Source organism: Lissotriton helveticus, chromosome 12 (assembly GCF_964261635.1).
Source record: "Lissotriton helveticus chromosome 12, aLisHel1.1, whole genome shotgun sequence".
Classification (NCBI taxonomy): domain Eukaryota; kingdom Metazoa; phylum Chordata; class Amphibia; order Caudata; family Salamandridae; genus Lissotriton; species Lissotriton helveticus.
The window spans coordinates 565,587,064-565,607,912 of NC_136073.1; the positions used below are offsets into that span (position 1 = coordinate 565,587,064).

Genomic DNA, 20,849 nt, shown 5'->3' on the forward strand with positions numbered 1-20,849 from the left:
CTCAAAGCCTGGTTAAAGGAAAAATGGATATCTTAACGCCGAAAAGATAAGGAAAAACTAAAACGGAGCCAAGCAAGTAAGATCAATAGGAAGGGTTCCATACATCCAGTCGGCCCCACTTAATTGTAGTTCTCAAAGAGCACCAACACCGATAGGTGAATTTGGCTTGGTAGTTCAAGAAAAAGGATTGGTATTCTCACACCTTGAAACTCCAGCACTTAACCTCGGCCAGCAAGAGAACGCGTGCAGAAAATGAGATTTTTTTAAAGAATCCAGCTGACGCTTTACTTACTTATCGTAAGGATATTCAATTAAGTGGCCTTCAAAGCCCGATACAGCCGTTTCGGTGAGATGATTCGATCCCAGAATAAAACAAAGCCCATGAAGTACAGGCGGACCTGAAAGTGCCAGTCTCTATGGATGGACCAAAAATAAAAAAAGAGTCCATTCCAATGGGAATCTTGAGTGACAAAAAGCATCTGAGTACGAGAGCCCAGGAGCAGAGTAGAGGCAGGGGCATTACAGCTTGTGTCGGACAAAATCCAGGACGAAGAGACCAACATAACAATTGCAATGGAAAAACACAATTGGGGCGGGAAGCCAAATACAATCTTCAATTCAAGCAAGGACATCCAGGTCACAGCGAAGGTGCATTATTATTCCTCTCCCCCCCACATAACTAGCCCTAAACTGACTAAACTCACGGACGCCGAGAGATCCGTGTAGAGCAGCTGAGTATATGCTAGGAAACGGGGACGTAGATTTATAGCGCGGAGGAGTTTGAAGAGGTATGTCCAAATTAAGGTGTCAAGCGCCTTGTCTATGTTCACCAGCAGTATCGCTGCTGGACGGCCAAGCCTATGGGCCCCTGCAGTCGCATTATGGACTCGTCTAATGTTGTGTCTGGTGGAGCGTTGTGGCATAAAGCCGGACTGATCGGGGTGGATGAGGTCCTGGATACATGAGCGGAGTTTCCCAGGATTTTGGGCTCCAAATTGAGCAATGCGATAGGACCGTACAAGGCTGGGTCCTCTGGAGGACGGCAGGGCTTGAGGACAACCACAATTTCGGCATGGCGCCAGTCCACGGGCATGATGCGCTGCTCAAGGGCCTCGTGGAATGCCGCTAGGAGATGAGGGCCCAACTTCGTCATATGAAGCCGTAGAAAGTTGCTGGGAAATCCATTTGATCTGGGCGCTTTACCAGGGTGAGTACTAGTCATCGCTTCTCTTAATATGTCTGTGGTTATGGGGGCGTCTAATGTGTCTGTAACTTGATCGGAAAGTTTCCGGGGGAATCTCTGACAGAAATCCATCATTGAGGGCCTCTGAAATTGTGATTGGTGGACGTGGCATAGAAAGACGCGAAGGCCTGGACTACTGACTCTGTGGAGGTACATAACATGCCATCTGCAACTCGCAGGAGGGGCACCTGTACAAGGGCTGTTTTGGCCTGGCATAGCCGATGCAGCATCCTGCTGAATTGATCACCCCATTGGTATATCCTATGTTGCGTTGCCAACCCTGATATACTTTTAGAAAAATTTTGAGTTATTACATTTCTTGAGAAATCCATCATGAGTAGAAGATGAAATCAAAGCTTCCCAAAATAGACCTTTCCCATCTACGCATCCAGGTTCTGGAACAACATACCCTTCTCCATCAGGACCGACCCAACATTTTTCTAATTTAGTAAATAGTTGAAGATGCAGTACTTTAAAGAACTATATCTCCCTAACAGCCCAAAAATTAGCTACCTCTCCCATCACTCTTTGAGTTTATGCTGGACGTTGACCCTGTACAGCGCTCTGCAGCCGTTTGGTTAGGTTTGCACTATACATACACCATTAACCTTCATAGATAAATTTAAGTTTAATGTATTAACCAACAGAAACTGTATATTATGACTAGGGCTCCCGGTTTTAAGGTATTTATGTTTTTGCTATTTCCATCTGTATTTATCCATATTTATTTTTTGCTAATTTATCTCTATTTATCCATATTTATTTTGGGTTTTGGGGAAACATTAGGCTGAAATTAGTATATTTCCACATTTATTTAACCAATAAATATGCACTCATACTTGAATGTCTGCCAGATTTCAGTGATATGAACACCCAAAGAAGATAAATCAGTGCACTTATATGAAAATATGCACATTTCAGTATCAACCATATGCATATCTACTGCTGTTAAACCCGCTTTACTAAAATTCCTTAGTTTTTTTAACCGCCTTATCTATCAGTCCACACATCTATTGGCCTGGCAGTCATGCAGACAGTATTTAGAATTATTCACAATGCAACCCAATTTCCATATTTATCCACATTTAAAAATAAATACAGGAAAGAAAATGAATGTTTTCCGTCTGTATTTATCTGTAAAAACAGAAATCGTGGAGCTTTAATTATGAAGCTTAGATTACAAATAATAAGGCTTAAAATCTGGACCCAAGTGTCCGGTAGGCTGGCGGAAGCTGGGGAATATATAAAGTGAAGTTTGAGCTCTTTTTTTAGCACGTATAAAGAAGCCAATATTTGACTTGTTTCCCCAAAAAGTGTAGTTAGGAGATAGATTCTGAAAAAGAAGTGTCTTGGAAGACTCACCATTTTGATGCAATTGTTTTAGCCCACTATTGTAAGTGGCAGTTTTTAATGCTATTGCTTCATAACCTCTGACCACTTTACCAATAATTCAATTTAAAAAGGTGTCCAAGATTTTTGGTAATTATCAGCCCAATATATTTAACTTGTTTTTTTTCAGAGTAATTCCACACTCTGTTCTCTTGCGAGATAAACCAAGTCATAACTTCAGTTTTGAAGCAATTTACCCCGTATCTTTATTTTATTTTTAAATCGTTGAGATTTTGCATGATTCAGGTAAAAGAAGTAGGGTTATTTAATAGAATTAATACATGATCAATGTATAGAATTGGATGTTGATCCTACTTTAAAATGGTGAAATCAAGATTTGCATGAAGGCTGGCCTCAAAAGGCTGTTTGATAATTGAGAATAACAAAGAGGATAAAGGGCATCCTTTTGGATTCTCCACTTTATATCAAATTGGTCTCTTGACTGTCAATAGATCACAATTTAGACTTTCGGAACGTTGTAATGTATTTGAATGCATTTAATAGTTTCAACTGGAAATAAAACATCTGGAGTCCCATCTTGCTTAATAAAACACTTTCTCCGTCTCATCATGGACTGCCATGAATGTGAAGAAATAGGCCTTTGATTTATCAGTCCATATAAAAAAGGGGGTGCTTTTTTGTTCCAGTTGAAGACTGTATCAATTATCGTTGGTCTAAAAGGACCAAATTGCTCAATATCTTCTGTAAGGAAGTTGCTAGCACCATACACATTTTTTTACTGTCCATTGTAACAGTGATATGGGTCTTTACAATGAACAGAACTGTTTAACTTTGCTTGGCCTACAGAACATGGCAAAGTTTGTCTCCTGCCATGACACTGGTATATGACAGCTCTCATACTTCTAGGGATACTGTTCTGAGTGGTTCATGTGAGGTGACTTTTTTCTAGAATTTAGGCAGCCAGACCCAGTAGGCTCTAGTTTTGCCATAAAAAGCAGCAGTCGATTTCTTAAATCTGTAAAGTTGGCAAGTACCTACCCAAAAACAAGCAGCTCAATCGCCTTTGATTTTTTACCAAAGCCATCATCTAATTTTAAGGGAAATAGTCCAGTTTAATAATCTGCTTAGACTTTCACAAAGCTTTTAATCTAGGGAACTGGGAATGTCTGTGTACAGTGCTCAACTGAATGGCAATCCCTTTCCAGTTCACTAGAGGATTAAACCAGGTATATAAAGGAGCTCAGTCTCTGCATATGCGAATGGAAGTACTGGGAGAGGCTGTATATGTTAGTGATGGGACAAGACAGGGGTGCCCTATCTTCCTTCTTCTGTTTACATTGGTTATACAAACATACATTATTAAGATGAATTCAGATAAGGCTTTGAATAGTTACTTTCAGGTACGAAAAAAAATAGGCTTCACACTGCAAATATGGCCTAGAACTATGATCTGGAAAAAAAATGTTGAAAGAGCTCGGTGTCCTGATATAAAATCTACCACTCTAAGACCTAGATATTATTCTTTTGGCCTGGCACATCATTGCCAACTGCATTCGGGATGATTTATATAAATTATGAAGTAACATATTCAGAACTATATAACGTCACAAAGCTTCTTGAATTAAATGATATCCCCGATTGAAAACCTTTCAAATTTGATTGAAAGCCTGGAATCACAAAATTCTTACACTTATTGGACACATTTAAATAAAATGACCATTGTACACCAATTCATCTTTTTATTTCAAACAGTTCCTTGTAATTCAACATCAAAGTTTATTTCCACAAATAAACACAGCAAAATCTGGATTCTAAGCTAAGTCGTATTATATTTTTGATGGGGGGGGGGCGTTGGTCTTTACCAGATACTGAAAAGTATTATTATGCACCCTGTGTTACTCATTATCCATTTTTCGTCACTTTCATATATTTATTTTGTGTACTTGCTAGGGTATGAATTCGTATTAACTTGCATGCACACTTTTTAGACAGATGTTTTTAGCATTATTTGTTTTATGCTTTGTATTTTTAATCTATGCCAAAAAATGTTGCACAAACATACTGCTAGTGAACCTCCAGCGCATTTTTATTATCGAGTTCATGTTTCTATTTTCTGTATAACTGTCAAACAATGCTTTTATGATACAAGTTGTCGAAATAAAGCTATTGATTGATTGATATCATGCACCCTCTTTGGGCTGTCTAAGGAGGCTGATCGATCCTTCGTGGACAAGACTTATGGGTAATATCCTTCTTGAATTCATGTATGGTCAAAACGGTATGGAGTGTTATTTATTTAAATACACCTAAGTACTTACAAAAATGAATTAGTATTTAACTATAGCAACATTTCCTAGACAAATGCCAAATGTATTAAAAAACCACGCTTCCATGACCCTACCGCCATAATCATTCCATGCGCCAGGAAACCAGAGGCTACCCGAATTTAGCCAATCCATAGTATATGTACACTCTGAGCCCCGATGAATAGCTCAGAGGTGAAAACAATTGCTGCAGTCCAGGCTTTCTTTGTGTTGTGTACTGCTCTTATAGAGAGCCATTTCCGTGAAAGACTTGATTCTAAACTCAGCAATTCACTACTATGACATAGCAACTGTGGATAACCGATCTTGTTAACCTTTGCTGCTAAATAATAAAGAAATTCCAGGATGCTCTGCATGACTCTCGTGAGAGCTTGTCAGAGCAGCACTAGAAAGCAGGGAGTACAGCTGTTGTAGGGAAGGAATGGCACAAAGAGTGGTAAGAGTGTGGGGGGGGGGGGTTGGAGGCAATATATTATTTGTGTGCACACTTTCTAACTTTATGCCGAATTTGATGTAATTTTGGCGAGCTATTTCTTTGTATCATAGAGCAAAGTTTCATTTGGTAAATGAAATGAGGAATCCATGTTTTGGCCCCCGCTTTTTTTCTTGGCCCCGCTTGAGGGATCAGTGAAAATTTTCCATAAAAGAAACAATCCAGATTAATTTTTATTTTTTGACAAGACCTCTGCAGATTTACCAAATAAAGTAACATCATTAGTTTCCAAAAGCCCTCTTCATATGGAAACTGACCTTACTAGAACTACACAATGGCAAACAACACTGTATAATATCCATGTGTGTATTACACTGTGACAATAGCACCAGTGTGGTTGTGGTTTAGTCAGTTTCCTTAGGAAAGACCGTTATTGTTTTCTGAATAGCTTTGGGGTCGTTCAAAGAATCTACTAAACAATAAAAAAAAAAAATCTAATTTGGGTTTTTCACGGGAAGTTTCGTGTAGATGCATCAAGTGGGGCCAAGAAAAAAGTGGGTTCCCAGAAGTGAGATTTCCCATTTTATTACCAATAGTCCTTTGGTCTTCGATACAGAAAAACAGCTGAACAAAACTACACAGAACTTGCTATACTACGCCAGACCCCACCTCCCCTGTGAACACCACCAGCGCCAACCGCCTGACCTCCTGGTCCAACGTCAACGACGATGAGACACGCAAGGTCATGAACTCCATCCGCTCAGGATCTCTGTCAGACCCGTGCCCAAACCACCTATTCAGCAAAGCAGACGCTGCCATCGCACCCCAACTACGGAAGGTCATCAACATCTCCTTCGAAACAGCGACATTCCCGGAAAGCTGGAAACACGCCGAAATCAGCGCCCTCCTCAAGAAGCCCAGGGCGGACCCCAAGGACCTCAAGAACTTCCGGCCCATCTCCCTGCTCCCGTTCCCGGCGAGAAAATCGTCAAGATGCAACTGGCCTGCCACCTGGAAGACAATAACATCTTGGACCCGTCCCAGTCTGGGTTCAGACGAAACCACAGCACCGAGACAGCCCTCATCGCTGCCACAGACTACAATAGGCACCAACTAGACAATGGCGCAACATCAGCCCTCATCCTCCTGGACCTGTCAGCCGCCTTCGACACAGTCTGCCATCACACTCTAAAGACACGCCTCCTAGAAGCCGGAATCCAAGAGAAGGCACTTGACTGGACCACGTCCTTCCTCTCTGGCAGAACCCAGAGCGTCCGCCTCCCGCCCTTCCGATCCGAGGCCACCGACATCATCTGCGGCACCCCCCAGGGCTCATCCCTCAGCCCGACGCTGTTCAACATCTACATGGCCCCCACGCACAAGTGGCCCGCCAACACGACCTCAACATCATCTCCTACGCCGACGACACCCAGCTCATCCTCTCCCTCACCAAGGACCCGCACACCGCCAAAACCAACCTCCACGAGGGAATGAAGGCCGTCGCCGACTGGATGCAGAACAGCCGTCTGAAGCTAAACTCGGACAAGACGGAGGTACTCCTCCTCGGACCCACCCCCTCAGCCTGGGAAGACTCCTGATGGCGGACCAAACTGGAAGCAGCACCGACACCCACCGACCATGCACGCAACCTAGGATTCCTCCTCGACTCCTCCCTCTCCATGTCTAAACAGGTCAACGCTGTCTCCTCCTCCTGCTACAATACCCTCCGCATGCTCCGCAGGATCTACAAGTGGATCCCGACCGAAACAAGAACGGTGACACAGGCCCTCGTCAGCAGCAGACTGGACTACGGCAACGCACTCTACGCAGGAATCCCAGCCAAACACCTACGACGGCTACAACGCATCCAAAACTCCTCCGCCCGACTGATAGTCAACGTCCCCACATCAGCCACATCACCCCCCTCCTGAGAGACCTACACTGGCTCCCAGTCGACAAGAGGATCACCTTCAAGCTCCTCACCCACGCACACAAAGCACTCCACAACGCCGGACCAGCCCACCTGAACAGCAGACTCAACTTTTGCACCCCGACAGCTCCGCTCCGCCAGCCTTGCCCTCGCCGATGTCCCCCGCATCCAACGAACAACCTCCGGCAGCAGATCCTTCTCCTACCTCGCCGCCAAGACCTGGAACACCCTCCCTACCCACCTACAACAGACCCAAGACGTACTCGCCTTCAGAAGACTCCTCAAGACCTGGCTCTTCGAGCAGTAGCGGCACCCCCTTCCCTCAGCGCCTTGAGACCCTCACGGGTAAGTAGCGTGCTTTACAAGTACTTTGATTGATTGATTGATTGATTGATTTATTGATATAGTTAGAACTTTACTCAATAATAGTGTTTTTGTTTGATTGTTGTATTTTAGTTCAGTAGTTTTCGAGAAAATAGTGTTTAACGCCTTAACCGCGGTGGCAATTACGCCGCGGGGCGTTCCATTGAGTGGGCGGGCCGCGTCGGCCAACGGACATGCGCAGCACTACTGAGGTAGTGCTCGCGACGGCCGTTGGCCAACGGGCGCACTTAAAGGGTTAAAGAGGTCTTCAGGTTGGGCATGAACTTCAGTGCTGATGATTAATGTGCATGAAATTTAGTAAATGATGTCTATGTTTAATGTACTTGTTTAATTTTTAAATTCATCGCTGGCACTTTAAAACATTTTAAAGGGGTAAACAGATGTTTTATTTGATAATAACTATGGGAATGATTTGACAAATCAACAAGGAATTTGACAGATATTTATAGCATGTTTAATTGTCTGTGATTAAAGTAAGTTTTGTAAAGATCCCTCAAAAGGATGGCAGCATATCTGGAAGGGGCAAAAAATAATTTAATGTGCGAATAATGTTCATGTTCTGCAATTAATCTGCATGAAATTTGACATGCTCTTAGACATTAAACCCATTACAGGAGCATTTGGTTTCATGCAGATAGGGGGAGGTAAGGGAGTTAAATGGGAGGGGTAAAAAAATGATTTGCTGATAACTTTAGCACAGTTTTACAGATCTGAGCAACACTTGGCAGACACTTAACATGTTTTTCATACTCATGATGTTTTGAGTTTTATGAACACCATTGGGGCTTGGAATACCCTTAAAAGTGCTCACAAAGCAGCAGTTCCCATTTTAACTCTCATAGAAATCTTTGCTCTCTCTTACAACATGAAATCCTGAAGGAAATTGTAGCAATGTCGGAATGAAATGAAATTCCTACACAACAGCCATAAACCACACACCAAAGGCAATGAATGCTCATGACCATACAATATCCATACCAATAATTAAGCTTTAAAAGAAAATATAATTAAATAATATAATTTAACTGATAAATTATACTACATTCATTGTTATCCCTATGTTAGTGGTAAATGCAACGTGATATGTAAGTTTATGCGTTTTGTAATTGCACCTGTTATATTAAGGGTGAAGCCATGAGCATTGCTTTTGGTGTGTAAGTTATAGTTTCATGGCTGTTCAAATTATGGATTGCGGTCCTAATCATAACTTGCAACTTTCAGCATTTTCTAGGGCTTTAATTCAAAACCATAACTGCACTTTAACTGTTTTTAGGTGCATTTCTGTTTTTTTAAACCGAACAGGCACCCACAGTAACATTTTATAATTTTTGTTTTTGTTTTTAGAGCTAATGTTTGTGTATATATTTATATGCCTGTTTAGTAAGGAAAATGATGAGAGGTGGGATTAGAATAGTGCAAATGACATAAGGAATTACATTGATTGGCCTTACTGGCGATTGAACATTAATTGTTTGCCAGCTTTTGACTGCCGTTTGTATGTAATCCATTAGCAGGAGTGTTACAATGCTCACAGTAGCTTGATTTAGGAATGTCCGCCGTTCTCATTCTTTTATGTAGTCTTTTATATCCAAACCTACATTTGTTTTCTCTCTCTTAGAATAGTCTAAAATATACATAAGGAGAAATTGTGTAGGTAATTATTCTATTCTTTATAAAGCCATCAGGTTATATTATTTCACTTGCCTGCCAAAGCCCTTAAACCTAGAGTCCTGTAGGGCTCATCACTGAGTCCCACTCTGTTTACTGTAAATATGTCACCTCTTGCCACCATCATTAAAGCCTTCGATATTCAGGCTATCTCCTATGCTGACAACATCCAACTTATTTTTTCTCTCGGCGATAGTCCAACACTAGGACAGGAGACTTTTAAGCACTGTATACTGAAGGTGATAGGGTGGATGAACCAGAACAGTCTGTGCTGCAATTTTTCTAACATCCTACCCTTCGGTCACAAGGCCAGTGGTTGGTCTGATAACTGGTGGCCAACAGTACCAGGCCTGGCCCAACACTTTAATTGGTGGTAAATAATCTTGGGGTAAATGATGATAGGCTTACTTTTAGTCCCCTCATCACTTTGTTGGCTGGAATGTGCTTTGCTATGCTTGGTGCACTGAGAGTGATATTATACATTGTTCTGGTTGAAGCATGAAAAACCATTGTGCATGTGGTTGTCACTTCCAGATTGGATTACGCGAATGCTTTATTTTTAGGTCTTCCACCCTGGTTGATTAAACATTTGAGTCCCAAGATGCCACTCATTAGTAGCTTGTCTTAAGGAATTACTTAAGCTCCCTATTAAGAAGCGGAAAGTCTTTAAGGCATTGTTGCTTGCTTATCACTCCTTTCATGGGGTGGTGCCAAAGTATCTTTGTAAGACGCTCTGTCCTTATAGCAGTGTTTGCCCTCTTTGATCGAAAGATGTACTGTTACTGACAGCCCCCGTTTCCCACCTGAAATCTAGAAGTTGTTCGCTCTTTCTCTTATTTGGCCTCTGCGGCCTGGATTGAGTATCCTCTATTTCTGCCTAGAGCAGGGTCATCAAACTGGGGGCTGTGCCACCCCTATTGGGGTCTAAAGTGATCCCAGGTGGGTGGGGTGGCGGTGCCAGGCTCTAGCCAAGAGAAGCATTATTGTTGAACTTATTCCTGCTACTCAGCCTAGAATGTTTGGTGTGAGAGCTTGTTAGATTGTTGAGGAAGATTGTCAGTTGGATGGAGGGACGAGTGGCAGGAGGCTGCTCCTGGTGGTGTTTTCCTATCTTCTTCTTCACTTACCATCTTACATGAATAAAGTACTTACAAGGAACTACAAGGACTATGCTACGTTTATTTACAACAATTATGCTGATAAATGTGCTTTGTTTTCAGCTAAAACAAAATGAGCCGCAGTAAGCTGCTCTAAAACGGGCCATCACTAACATCATTTGTCTTTTATATCCTGGCTGGAAGGAAGGGACTCCAAATATTCTTTAAAACCCCCACCCCCATAATTGAAGAAAATTCTGAGGCCCTGATGATTTGTGTTTTCCTTGAGGGGAGCGACACTAAAAAGTATGTAGTCCACTGGCCTAGAGCCTCTACTGAATTGCAGTTTAGAACACCGCTTAAGACTTGGTTTCTTTTTCATTAAGAGTTATTCCTATACTGCTTGCTGCTAGCCCTGGGATACCTGTTTTTGGCAGCTGTACGCTATACAAGTGTTATTGTATTGTGTGGGAAGGAGTGATGGTTCAGTCTACCTTGAAGAAATTGCACCTTTGCTCCATCGTGGTATCCACTGTGCCTGTATGAAATTTTCAAACAAACCTGTATTTGCTGCCTTCCATCCTGCTTGTCCTTGGTTGAAAAAGACCTCTTCATCAGTCTAACTCCTTCCTTATTCTTCGGAGAAAATTGAGTGGAATTGTTTGTGGCAGCATACCTATGGTTTTTCAAAGTGGGCCAGTTTTTATTCATCTTCTGGTCTGCAAGCTGCAATTGTCGGGTATCATTCGTCCTCATTTACCTCCTCTCAGGCTTTTATGTTCCTTTTTCGGGAATTTAACCCTCAACAGTACTGTCATTTTTACATTTTCTTTTTAAACAAAACATATTTTTCAGCATCAAGGTGCTCCCCTTAGGGAATCCCTTGTCGTTGCAAAGTTGTCTTTCCCAACATACGTTAAGAAATAGCAATAATATATTAGTACCCCAATGAGAAGGCAGAGGGGTGTTAGGGATTTCTCTTTGGTGCTAGATCAAACCCTTAATTATTATATACGCATTAATGTTGAAAATGGGGATTGCAGTTTACAATGTCCCCCAGCGTGAGTTTCTAAAGGAAAGTAGGGCACTATTGGGAAACCATTTGTGTCTTTGCCTTGTTATTCAATAGCTCTGCCAGTGGTCTTTTCCTCGTTGACTTCGGATGGTTACATTTAGGAAACCGTTTCGGGGTGTTTTATTATCTTGCGTTATAATAGGTTTCTAAAGGACTATAATATCAGACTATTTTAAAGAATGGTTATGGGAAAGAAAATTCAATGTTTGTCTAAAGGAGATAAGTTGAATTTGTTTTAAGTTCTAAGGGTCTCATGGTATGAGGCCAGGTCTTCATGCAGATATTTATGCCTACATAAATCTCAGAATAAGAGTGAAAAGAAAGAGCACCCATATAATTTCCAGTTCCTCTGCAACTCTCTCTAACATTTAAAGTACCAACACACATTTTAGGTGTTATCATGTAGTAAACCCAATATGTATTCTAGCAGATATTCCCAATTTAAGAGTGGCATGGCACTCCTATTAATGCCAGGACCTTAAACTCTCTCCAGCCCTTCAAATACCAGCACTCTACATATTCTACCCACAAGCGTTCCACATTTCGCTCGGTCCATTCACCTCATTGCAAATTTTTCTCCTGACTGACAGCACAACCACATCTGCATACACTAGAAAGAAAAAAAGAGAGCTCAAATGCTCAACTCTGTAACCGCCTACTCCATTGTAAAATCCTTATATTTGGAAGACTTTCAACAATCCCTTAAAACCCATCTACTTCTACACCCATCATCACCATCTATCTCAAGAATCTCTGCTGTACTTCAGGATGTGCTTCTTTGTGGTGTGGAGTGTGTCAAATTCAATAACTTCTAGAGATGCCATTAGCTCCTAAGCAGAAATTTCCTATTTGTTCCTCGAAAACCTGGCCTTTCTACTGCTCCTGAAATTATCCTACCTCCACAGTCCGTATACATTTTCTTTAAAAAACTGAAATAAAATTAGTCAATCAGTGGTTTATAGAGCACGCTACTCGCCCGTGAGGGTCTCAAGGCGCTGGGGGGGGGGGGAGAATAGCTCCAGGTCAGTAGAAGAGCCAGGTCTTGAGGTCCCTCCTGAACGTGTGGAGGGTTGGGAAGCGTCTGATGTTGACCAGGAGCTCGTTCCAGGTTCTGGCTGCCATGTAGGCGAAAGCTCTCCCGCCGGCTCTGCTTCTGCAGATGCGGGGGACCTCTGCCAGGGCGAGGTCAGCAGAGGTGTCTCTTGGGTACGTGGAAACATAATCTGTTGTTGAGGCAATTGGGCCCGGTATTGTTGAGGGATTTGTAGGCGTGGGTGACGAGTTTGAAGGTGACCCTCTTCTCGACAGGGAGCCAGTGGAGGTTTTGTAGGTGTTGGGTCATATGTTTGCTGTGCTGTGTCCCTAGGACTAGCCAGGCTGCGGCGTTCTGGATGGTTTGGAGCTTGCGTAGAAGAGTCTTGTTAATTCTGGCGTGGAGGGCGTTGCCGTAGTCTAGTCTGCTGGTAATCCCATTCAGTTTCCTCTCTCCCCTGCCTGCTTTGTTCTATTTAATCTCCGTCCCCTGCGCCCTTTTACATTACCCCTTACCCTTCTACACACCATGATGTAACTTGTAATTGATGTACCTTCTGTAACAATGTGTAACTTGTAACCTATATAACTCTCCTCATGTAAAGCGCTCTGATACCTCCGAGGCTAGCCAGCGCTATATAAAGCTCAAGTAAATAAATAAATAAATTAGTGCGTGGGTGACGGTTTTTCTGCAGTTGGGGGGGATCCCTTTGAAGGTCTTACGGAGGATGTGGAGGCAGTTGAAGCTGGTGGAGGCGACGGTGTTGATCTGGTGGTTCATGAAGAGGGAGGAGTTGATGATTATGCCGAGGTTCCGAGCGTGGTCAGTCGGGGTGGGTGGGCTCCCGAGGGCGGGGGGCCACCAGGCGTGGGGCCACCAGGTGCTGTCCCAGGCGGAGGTGCAGGGCCTGAGGATGAGGACCTTGGTCTTCTCGAAGTTGAGCTTTAAGCAGCTTTCCTTCATCCAGGCTGCCAAGTTCTTCATTCCTTCGTGGAAGCAGAGTTAGGTGTCTTTGGGATTCTTCATTAGTGAGAGGATGTGCTGGGTGTCGTCGGCGTAGGATACGATGCTAAGCCTGTGCTGTCTGACGATGGCGGTGATGGGGGCCATGTAGATGTTGAAGAGCGTCCGGCTTGGTGACGATCCTTGGGGAACTCCGCAGATGTCAGTGGGGTCGGAGAGGAAGGGGGGGGGGGGGGGGGGAGTCTGATCCTCTGGGTTCTGCCGGAGAGGAAGGATTTGATCCAGTCGAGGGCGGTTCCCTGTATTCCTGCGTTGTGGAGTCTGGTGGCTAGTGTGCGATGTGAGACTGTGTCGAATGCTGCAGAGAGGTCTCGGAGGATGAGGGCCGCGGTGTGTCCCTGGTCTAGCAGCATGCGGATGTAGTCGGTGGCTGAGAGGAGGGCGGTCTCGGTGCTGTGGTTCCTGCGAAAGCCAGACTGGGAGGCGTCTAGGATGCATTTTTCTTCGATGAAGGCGGTCAGCTGGCTCTTCACGAGTCTTTCGGTGACTTTGGCTGCGAAGGGGAGGAGAGAGATCGGCCGGTAGTTCTTCAGGTCGGTTGGGTTGGCCGTTGGTTTCTTAAGGAGGGGTTTCACCTCTGCACGCTTCCAGTCATCTGGGCAGATGCCGATTATGGGGAGGAGTTGATTGTTCGTCCGAGTTCAGGTGCGGCGGCCCTGTGGAAGATGTGCGGGGGCAGGGGTCCGTTGGGGCTCCTGAGTGTGTCTTCTTCATGGTTGAGGAGATAAGCTTGATGGAAGCGGGGGCCCAGGAGGTGATGGTCTGCTTCTCGGCGGTGGTAAGTGGCGTGATGCTGTTTTCTGCTGGCTCGCTGAAGTTGTCGTAGAGGGCCATGATCTTCAGGTGGAAGTAGGAGCTGAGTTTGTCGCAGAGTTCCTGGGAGGGTGTGATGTCAGAGGATTCGCAGGTGGGTTTGGCGAACTGCTGAATGATGTTGAACAGTTCTTTGACGTTGGATGCATTGGTCTTGACTTGGTCTCTGATGAAGGTCCTTTTGGTGTCCCTTTTTTTACGCTGGTGGTAATCCTTGAGAGCCCTCTTGTGGTTGTTCCATTCTTCCGTGGTCTTCTGGTTCCTCCAGGTTTTCTCCAGGCGTCTGCAGGAGCGTCTGGCTTCTTTGAGTTCGGTGGTGAACCAGGCAGCCCTCAGCGGAGGTTGATTGGCGGTTCGCCGGAGAGGTGCCAGCTTGTCGGCGCAGCAGGAGACCTAGCGGTGGAATTCCCTGGCTGCGGAGTTGGTGTCGGTCGTGGCCTTGGGGGGGTCTTGGAAGAGGGCGGAGTTCAGGTGTTCCTCTGTGACCTTACTCCAGTTCCGTTGTGGCGGGCGTGGTGCGGTCTTGGGTGCGGTGGTGGTGTTGAACGTGAAATGGACGCAGTGGTGGTCCGTCCAGATGGGCTGGGTGGTGTGGCTGAAGCGGATGTTAGATCCTCCCGCGAAGATGGGGTCGAGGGTGTGGCCCTCTCTGTGTTAATTATAGATCACTCATTGGGTTTTACTTCAATGGTACCCTTATTCTTAACTATATTCAAAGTAAAAGTTCCTGAATCAGATGTACACACCTCATGGAAATGTAATAGCAAATCACACAAAATTTCATAATTAGTATTGGGTTTTTATTTTAATTACATATTATATTTGTATAAATTAGAATTTGCCTTGAGTATTTGGCAAAAATGAATAATGATAAATGTCTTAAATCTGTTTTATTCATTTAGCCAGTAACATATGCTCACCTCCATCCAAAAACTGGTGGCGCTCAACAATAGAAGGGGAATAACCAGGCATCGGGGGCAGGGGGGGGGGGGGGGAGTCTGGTATAGGTCACAGTAAGAAAAGGGGGTGGAGACCTGGGATAACTTGGAGGCAGTCCATATGGAGAGTAATGCGAAATATCTGTATATCATTAGTTCCAATTTAATAATCCGAACGTAGAAATAGATGTGAAGGCATGTGCACTTGTCCTTGGGGGAGGAGGGGTGGGGGCTGACCCTGGTCACTCTCCATCTGCCTGATAAAAGTTTATGTAATTTACAGTGTGCTGCTAATGTTGATTGATGTTTTCAAGTTCCATATCTGAAAGAACTGTGTATTTGATTTTTTTGCAGGCTGCTGACACTTTAGCTGTGAGGCAAAAACGGCGTATTTATGACATCACAAATGTGCTAGAAGGCATTGGACTGATTGAGAAGAAATCCAAGAACAGTATACAGTGGAAGTAAGAGACTTGTATAGTAGCATCTCCCACAAGTGAATGATTTCCCAAACTCCTGCATACTGATTTGGATTGTCCACTTCATATACAGTCATATTTTTCTAAAATCCTATCTGGCTACATACTGTAAAGAAGAAAACGTTCAACTGATCTTCTCACTCAATTTCTCAATTCATTTTGATGTTTATGATTCTACCGTTTGCACTCCAATTCTGGAGGACATAACTAACATAATTTATTTTAAGATACAATTGTTAGGTAGGACACATTGAAATTTGTATTTTAGTGCTTTGGTACGAAGGACGTCTCGGTGGGATGCTATGCTACAGGTCAGCAGGTATTTCAACCCTTAAACCAGAGTCTGCAGTGGATGTTTAGTCTTGTTGTTAGGGCTGTCTTCAAACCATGTGCCGACCAGGCTAGCTAATGCATTTAGCGTGTGTTAGCCCACTGATTGCGCTGGTGTTTGATCGGTGAGTGTAAGATACTGCTAGTTCATGTGTGCATTGGCTCACAAGGGGTGCAGAACTAGATTCAGGTCCCACTGTGGCATCATCAGGGCCAGTTCTAGGGTGATGCGATTAGTGCGACCGCACTGGGCGTTGACTTGGGGCGTATTTTTTGAAAATGTATATTATCATTTTAAAAGCACATGCTGCCACGTTCCCATTCCTCCAGCAATTTTCAGACATCAATTAAAATGTCGAGATAACTCCGGTGATTAATCGTCTTCCTGGGAAGATACCAGAGGTTTGTCTAGTGGAAGCTCTGACTCATCCTAAGGTAGTGCAGAGGGTTAAAATGCCTGCTGCTAAGAAATTGTTAATGTGTGCCTCAGGGAAACCACGGTCCCTCCTGAGTGGAACTATGCTAAACTCCTCCCTTTGTTGAAAAAGCCCTCACTGAACCTTGCTAGCCCGGCCAGCTACCGCTCTATTTCACTCCTTCCGGCGGTAGCTAAGGTGTGTGAAAAGGCTGTGCATAAACAGCTCTCTGAGTTTGTTAAAGGCTCGGGCACCCTTCACCCTGCCCAGTCGGGCTTTAGAGCCTCCCATAGCACTGAGACAGCCCTAGTGGAGGTGTCTGAGGCTATTAGAGAGTGTCTGGATGCTGGGACAGAGCAGCTCTGGTTCTTCTAGACCTCTCTGCCGCATTTGACACTGTTCCAAACCGCCAACTTTTGGCACGGATGTCTCATATTGGCATCTCTGGACAGGCGTGGGAATGGATTAAATCTTTTTTGACCAATAGAATGCAGCAAGTTTGGCTGCCGCCTTCTCCTCATCCTTGCGAAGCTTGGCTACAGGGGTTCCTCAGGGCTCAACATTGCGCCCTCTCCTGTTCAATGTTTATATGACACCCCTTTTCTATTTGGCGGAGGAGCTGTGGGCCAAGATCATAGCTTATGCTGATGACACCCAGCTCCTCTTTACGTGAAAAAACCAGATCTCGCCCCAGTGATGGCCAAAAACTGTTTGGCGGGAGTGTTTCAGTGGCTAGCCTAGGCCCAATTAAAATGTAATGAGGAAAAATCAGAGGTGCTTCTTTACGGACCCCCCCCTCCATTGTAGAGAAGACATTTGGCCGGTAGGCTACCCCTTGCCTAAATCTATGGGGAGCCCAGCAAACAATATGGGGGTATGGTTTAGCGAGGAATTGAGATTTTTGCCCCAGATCAACAGGTTGGCCGGTGTGTGCTTTGACACCCTGAAAAAGTTTCTTCCACTTTTGCCTAGAATGGCGAAAGAAATGGTGACCTGGGCTCTCATTCTCTCTCGCCTGGACTATGCTAATGCCTTATATATTGGCCTACCGGCATATCAGTTAAGAAAGCTACAGATTGTTCAGAATACTGCGGCCAGAGCATTACTGGGTATGCCGGGAAGGTCCAGTGTGTGGCAGCTTCTTCGGGATCTGCACTTGCTTCCGGTCATCCAACGTATACTGTTTAAGGCTCTCACGTTGGTCCATGGAGCACTTTACATGTCTGGCCCTCAGTATCTTAGAAGTCGGTTCACGTTCTATGTGCCGCCCGACAGCTACGCTCTTCTGGCCAATGCCTGGCACCGGTCCCCAGGTATCAATTGGCTAGAATGGGAGGCAGCTCCCTTTCTTTTCAGAGCAGCTGTGGCTTGGAATGCCCTGCCCTTTGAACTACGGAACATCGGCGACCTCAGACTGTTCAAAAGACACCTAAAAACGATGCTGTTTAAGTAAGCTCCTAGTCTGACCTGTCCATCTCTTCTTCCATTTGGCTTTCGCGCCGGACATTTCCGAGTAGCCGTGCGCGCTATAAATGGAGGATAACATAACATAACCATGTGGATAACGAAATACATATAATGTAAATAGGTCAGTGGGTTACTGCTTCTGTGAGAGAGCTCCTTTTGTTACTTGTCTTTTATAAGTCAAAATGCTAATATAGAACATTGAGCTATTCACTGTCATCTTAGAGCTGCATGCAAACTGCATACGTTAGAGCTATATGTTTTTTTGTCCAATCTTTCATCATCGTAATCTTGTGAAAATTGTTCATTTGGATAGAAAACAATTCTTATTATAAAAGAGGACGCCTAACAATGATGTTACGTTTAAAATTTTGGATTTGTGCTTTTCCAGAATAAGGACTCAAACTATATTGCCTACCAGCATCGATGACCTGTCACTCCTACACTACACCTTGTAGTCCTGTCGGATGTAACATTTATTATACACTGATTTACACACATATTATTGTATCTGTGCAATGTGTGTGTGGTGTAAAGTGCTCTGACACCTTACACTGGTATGAGTGGTGCTATAAAATTAAATGAATCTGAGAGACAGTGGTTATAGAGACTTGAGAGGCACTGTTAAAGGGTGTTAGTGAGGGAATCCGTTGCAGAGGTGGTTATTGGGGGGGCGCCAACAGACATTGTCGCACAGGGCACCACCAGCGCTGAAGCCGGCCCTGGACTTCACAAAGGGCTTTGGTTGGAGCATATATTGTAAACCTTAAAAAGCAAAATCTCTTCACAACAGGTGATTTGAACAAAGAAGGTTGATCCGACAATCGCAGAAAAAGCCAAAAGAGCCTACAAGTAACCTAAGTCCTTGTTGTGTCAAAGATAAGACAAGCCACAAAATGTCTGTCATGGTTGCTGCACTAAGCCACAAATTATTCCCAGTACATAGCATACACAGACTTTGTGAAAGGGCAGCTAGTTTCCAAGATAACATCAGCGCCCGCGGGAGTGCGATCAAATGGAATCAACTGGTGCGATTTCATCTCCACATATGGAGGTGCAGGTTACACGAGCCCAGATTCAAGACCCTGCCCTGCTGCTGTGACTAATGATCTTAAGAAGTGGCAGCGTGATCAAAGGGCAGATGCTCAAGCACAGGAGTTTTAGGTATGACACTCTTCTGGTCCAATCTAGAGTCACTAAAATGACTAGGACTGGACATTCTGGATCTTCTTCAGAATTCTAGCCAGAAGAAGCAGGGCCGAAAAGACATACAGGTGTCTGAACTCCACCCTCGACGGAATGAGAGAGTCATTTCTTGGGAACTTAGCTTGCAAAAGTCTTGACATTGCGCATTCACAGCAGTAGCGAAAAGATTGAGCTATGGTTCTCCTCATTGCCGAAAGACGCCTTTGCACCACATCCGAGTATAATTGGCATTCATGATCAACTAAGCATCAGCAGCTGAGTTTGCCAGCCCCAGCATTTAGAGATCCCGCTAGGTGGTTTACGCCCAGAGAAATACCCCGGCGATTCACGACCAGAGAAATGCCCTTGTGATTCAGCCACTTGGAGGCGTAGTGCTTCCTGTTGTAGAACCACATGGTGGTGTCTGGGAGAACATGTGCCAGCCTTCCATTGATGCTTGATAGAAAGCCCTTCAATGCCACAGGGGATGTTCCACAACTCCAAATGATTGATGTGGAGCCGGGTTTCCGCCTGAGACCAGAATCCTCTGATCTCCCCCACATCCTCCCCCCTCTCCCAATCAGCAGGGATGCAACAGTCACCACTGTGGCTGTGGGTGGGGTACTGAGAGGGGTTTGCCACTGATCCAGTTGCGGTCAAGTAGCTACCACTACAAGTCTTTTGCAATCTCCTCTGAAACCTCAGTAGAATCCCATAGGTTCCCCTTGTGCTGTGCCACCTGGGACTTCGGATCACCCCCACAAAGCCCGTATGTGCCATCTTGCATTTTCAGCAAGCAGGAGGCCAACAGTCCAAGGACTTTCTGAGTCAAACTCACTGAGATACGGGACTCTGAAACTTCTGGATCCTAGCCAAATGTCCTAAACTCTCTGCTCTGGGGGAAAGGCACAACATTGTACTGTATCCAGTATGGCTTAGATGAACAAGAGCATCTGTGAAGGAGTCTGGTGAAACTTTGGCATGTTGATCGTGAACCCTAACAATGTCAGCAGGTTCACTCACATCTGGAGGTGGTCTACAGCTGCCTGCGGTGAGCCCGCCTTCAACAGCCAGTCCGAGGTAGAAGAAGCCTGGAACCCCCAAACTCTGTAGTTGTGCTGAAACTACCACCATCTTTTTCGTGAAAACCTAGTGGGCACTAGTGATGCCAAAAGGGAGCTCTGCAAACTGGAAATGCTCCTGCCGTACTGTAAACCTCAGATAGTGCCTGTGGGTCTGCAGAATGTGGATTTTGAAATATTTGTCCTGAGGTAAATATTGCGATCACCCAGTCTCCAGAATACAGGGCAGACAGCCCCCGGGTGAGCATGAGTATCTTGATTTTGTCCTATCACAGGAAGGCATTGCAAGAGCTGAGATCTAAACCTGGACGGAATACCCGTCCTCCATCGGCACAAGGACATGGCAGGAATAGCATCCAGTCCAGACTTTCAAGGTTGGAACACTCTCTATGTCCCTTTTAGCCGATTGGGCCTGTGCTTCCTGCTGCAAAAGGGACATGTCTTCTGCGCTGATGTGGGTGGAAGGTGCAGCGGGATAGAATGAAAGGGGAAATCATCGCTCAGTTGTTAAATTTTGTAGGACTCATTTGTCAGACATAGTGTCTCACCACCCGTGGACGGAATGATCGATTCTGCCTCCTG

The 20,849-nt window shown here is 44.7% G+C and overlaps 1 protein-coding gene across 3 annotated transcripts in view; it reads left to right on the plus strand.

The window, feature by feature from the left end:
* The window catches only part of E2F4 (E2F transcription factor 4), a 349,237-nt gene that overhangs the window by 89,034 nt on the left and 239,354 nt on the right, over positions 1-20,849 (plus strand). For all 3 annotated transcript variants that reach the window (XM_078669707.1, XM_078669709.1, XM_078669708.1), the window contains exon 2: positions 15,666-15,775. In XM_078669707.1, coding sequence (XP_078525833.1) covers positions 15,666-15,775 — 110 coding nt within the window. The remainder of the gene's footprint in view (positions 1-15,665; positions 15,776-20,849) is intronic.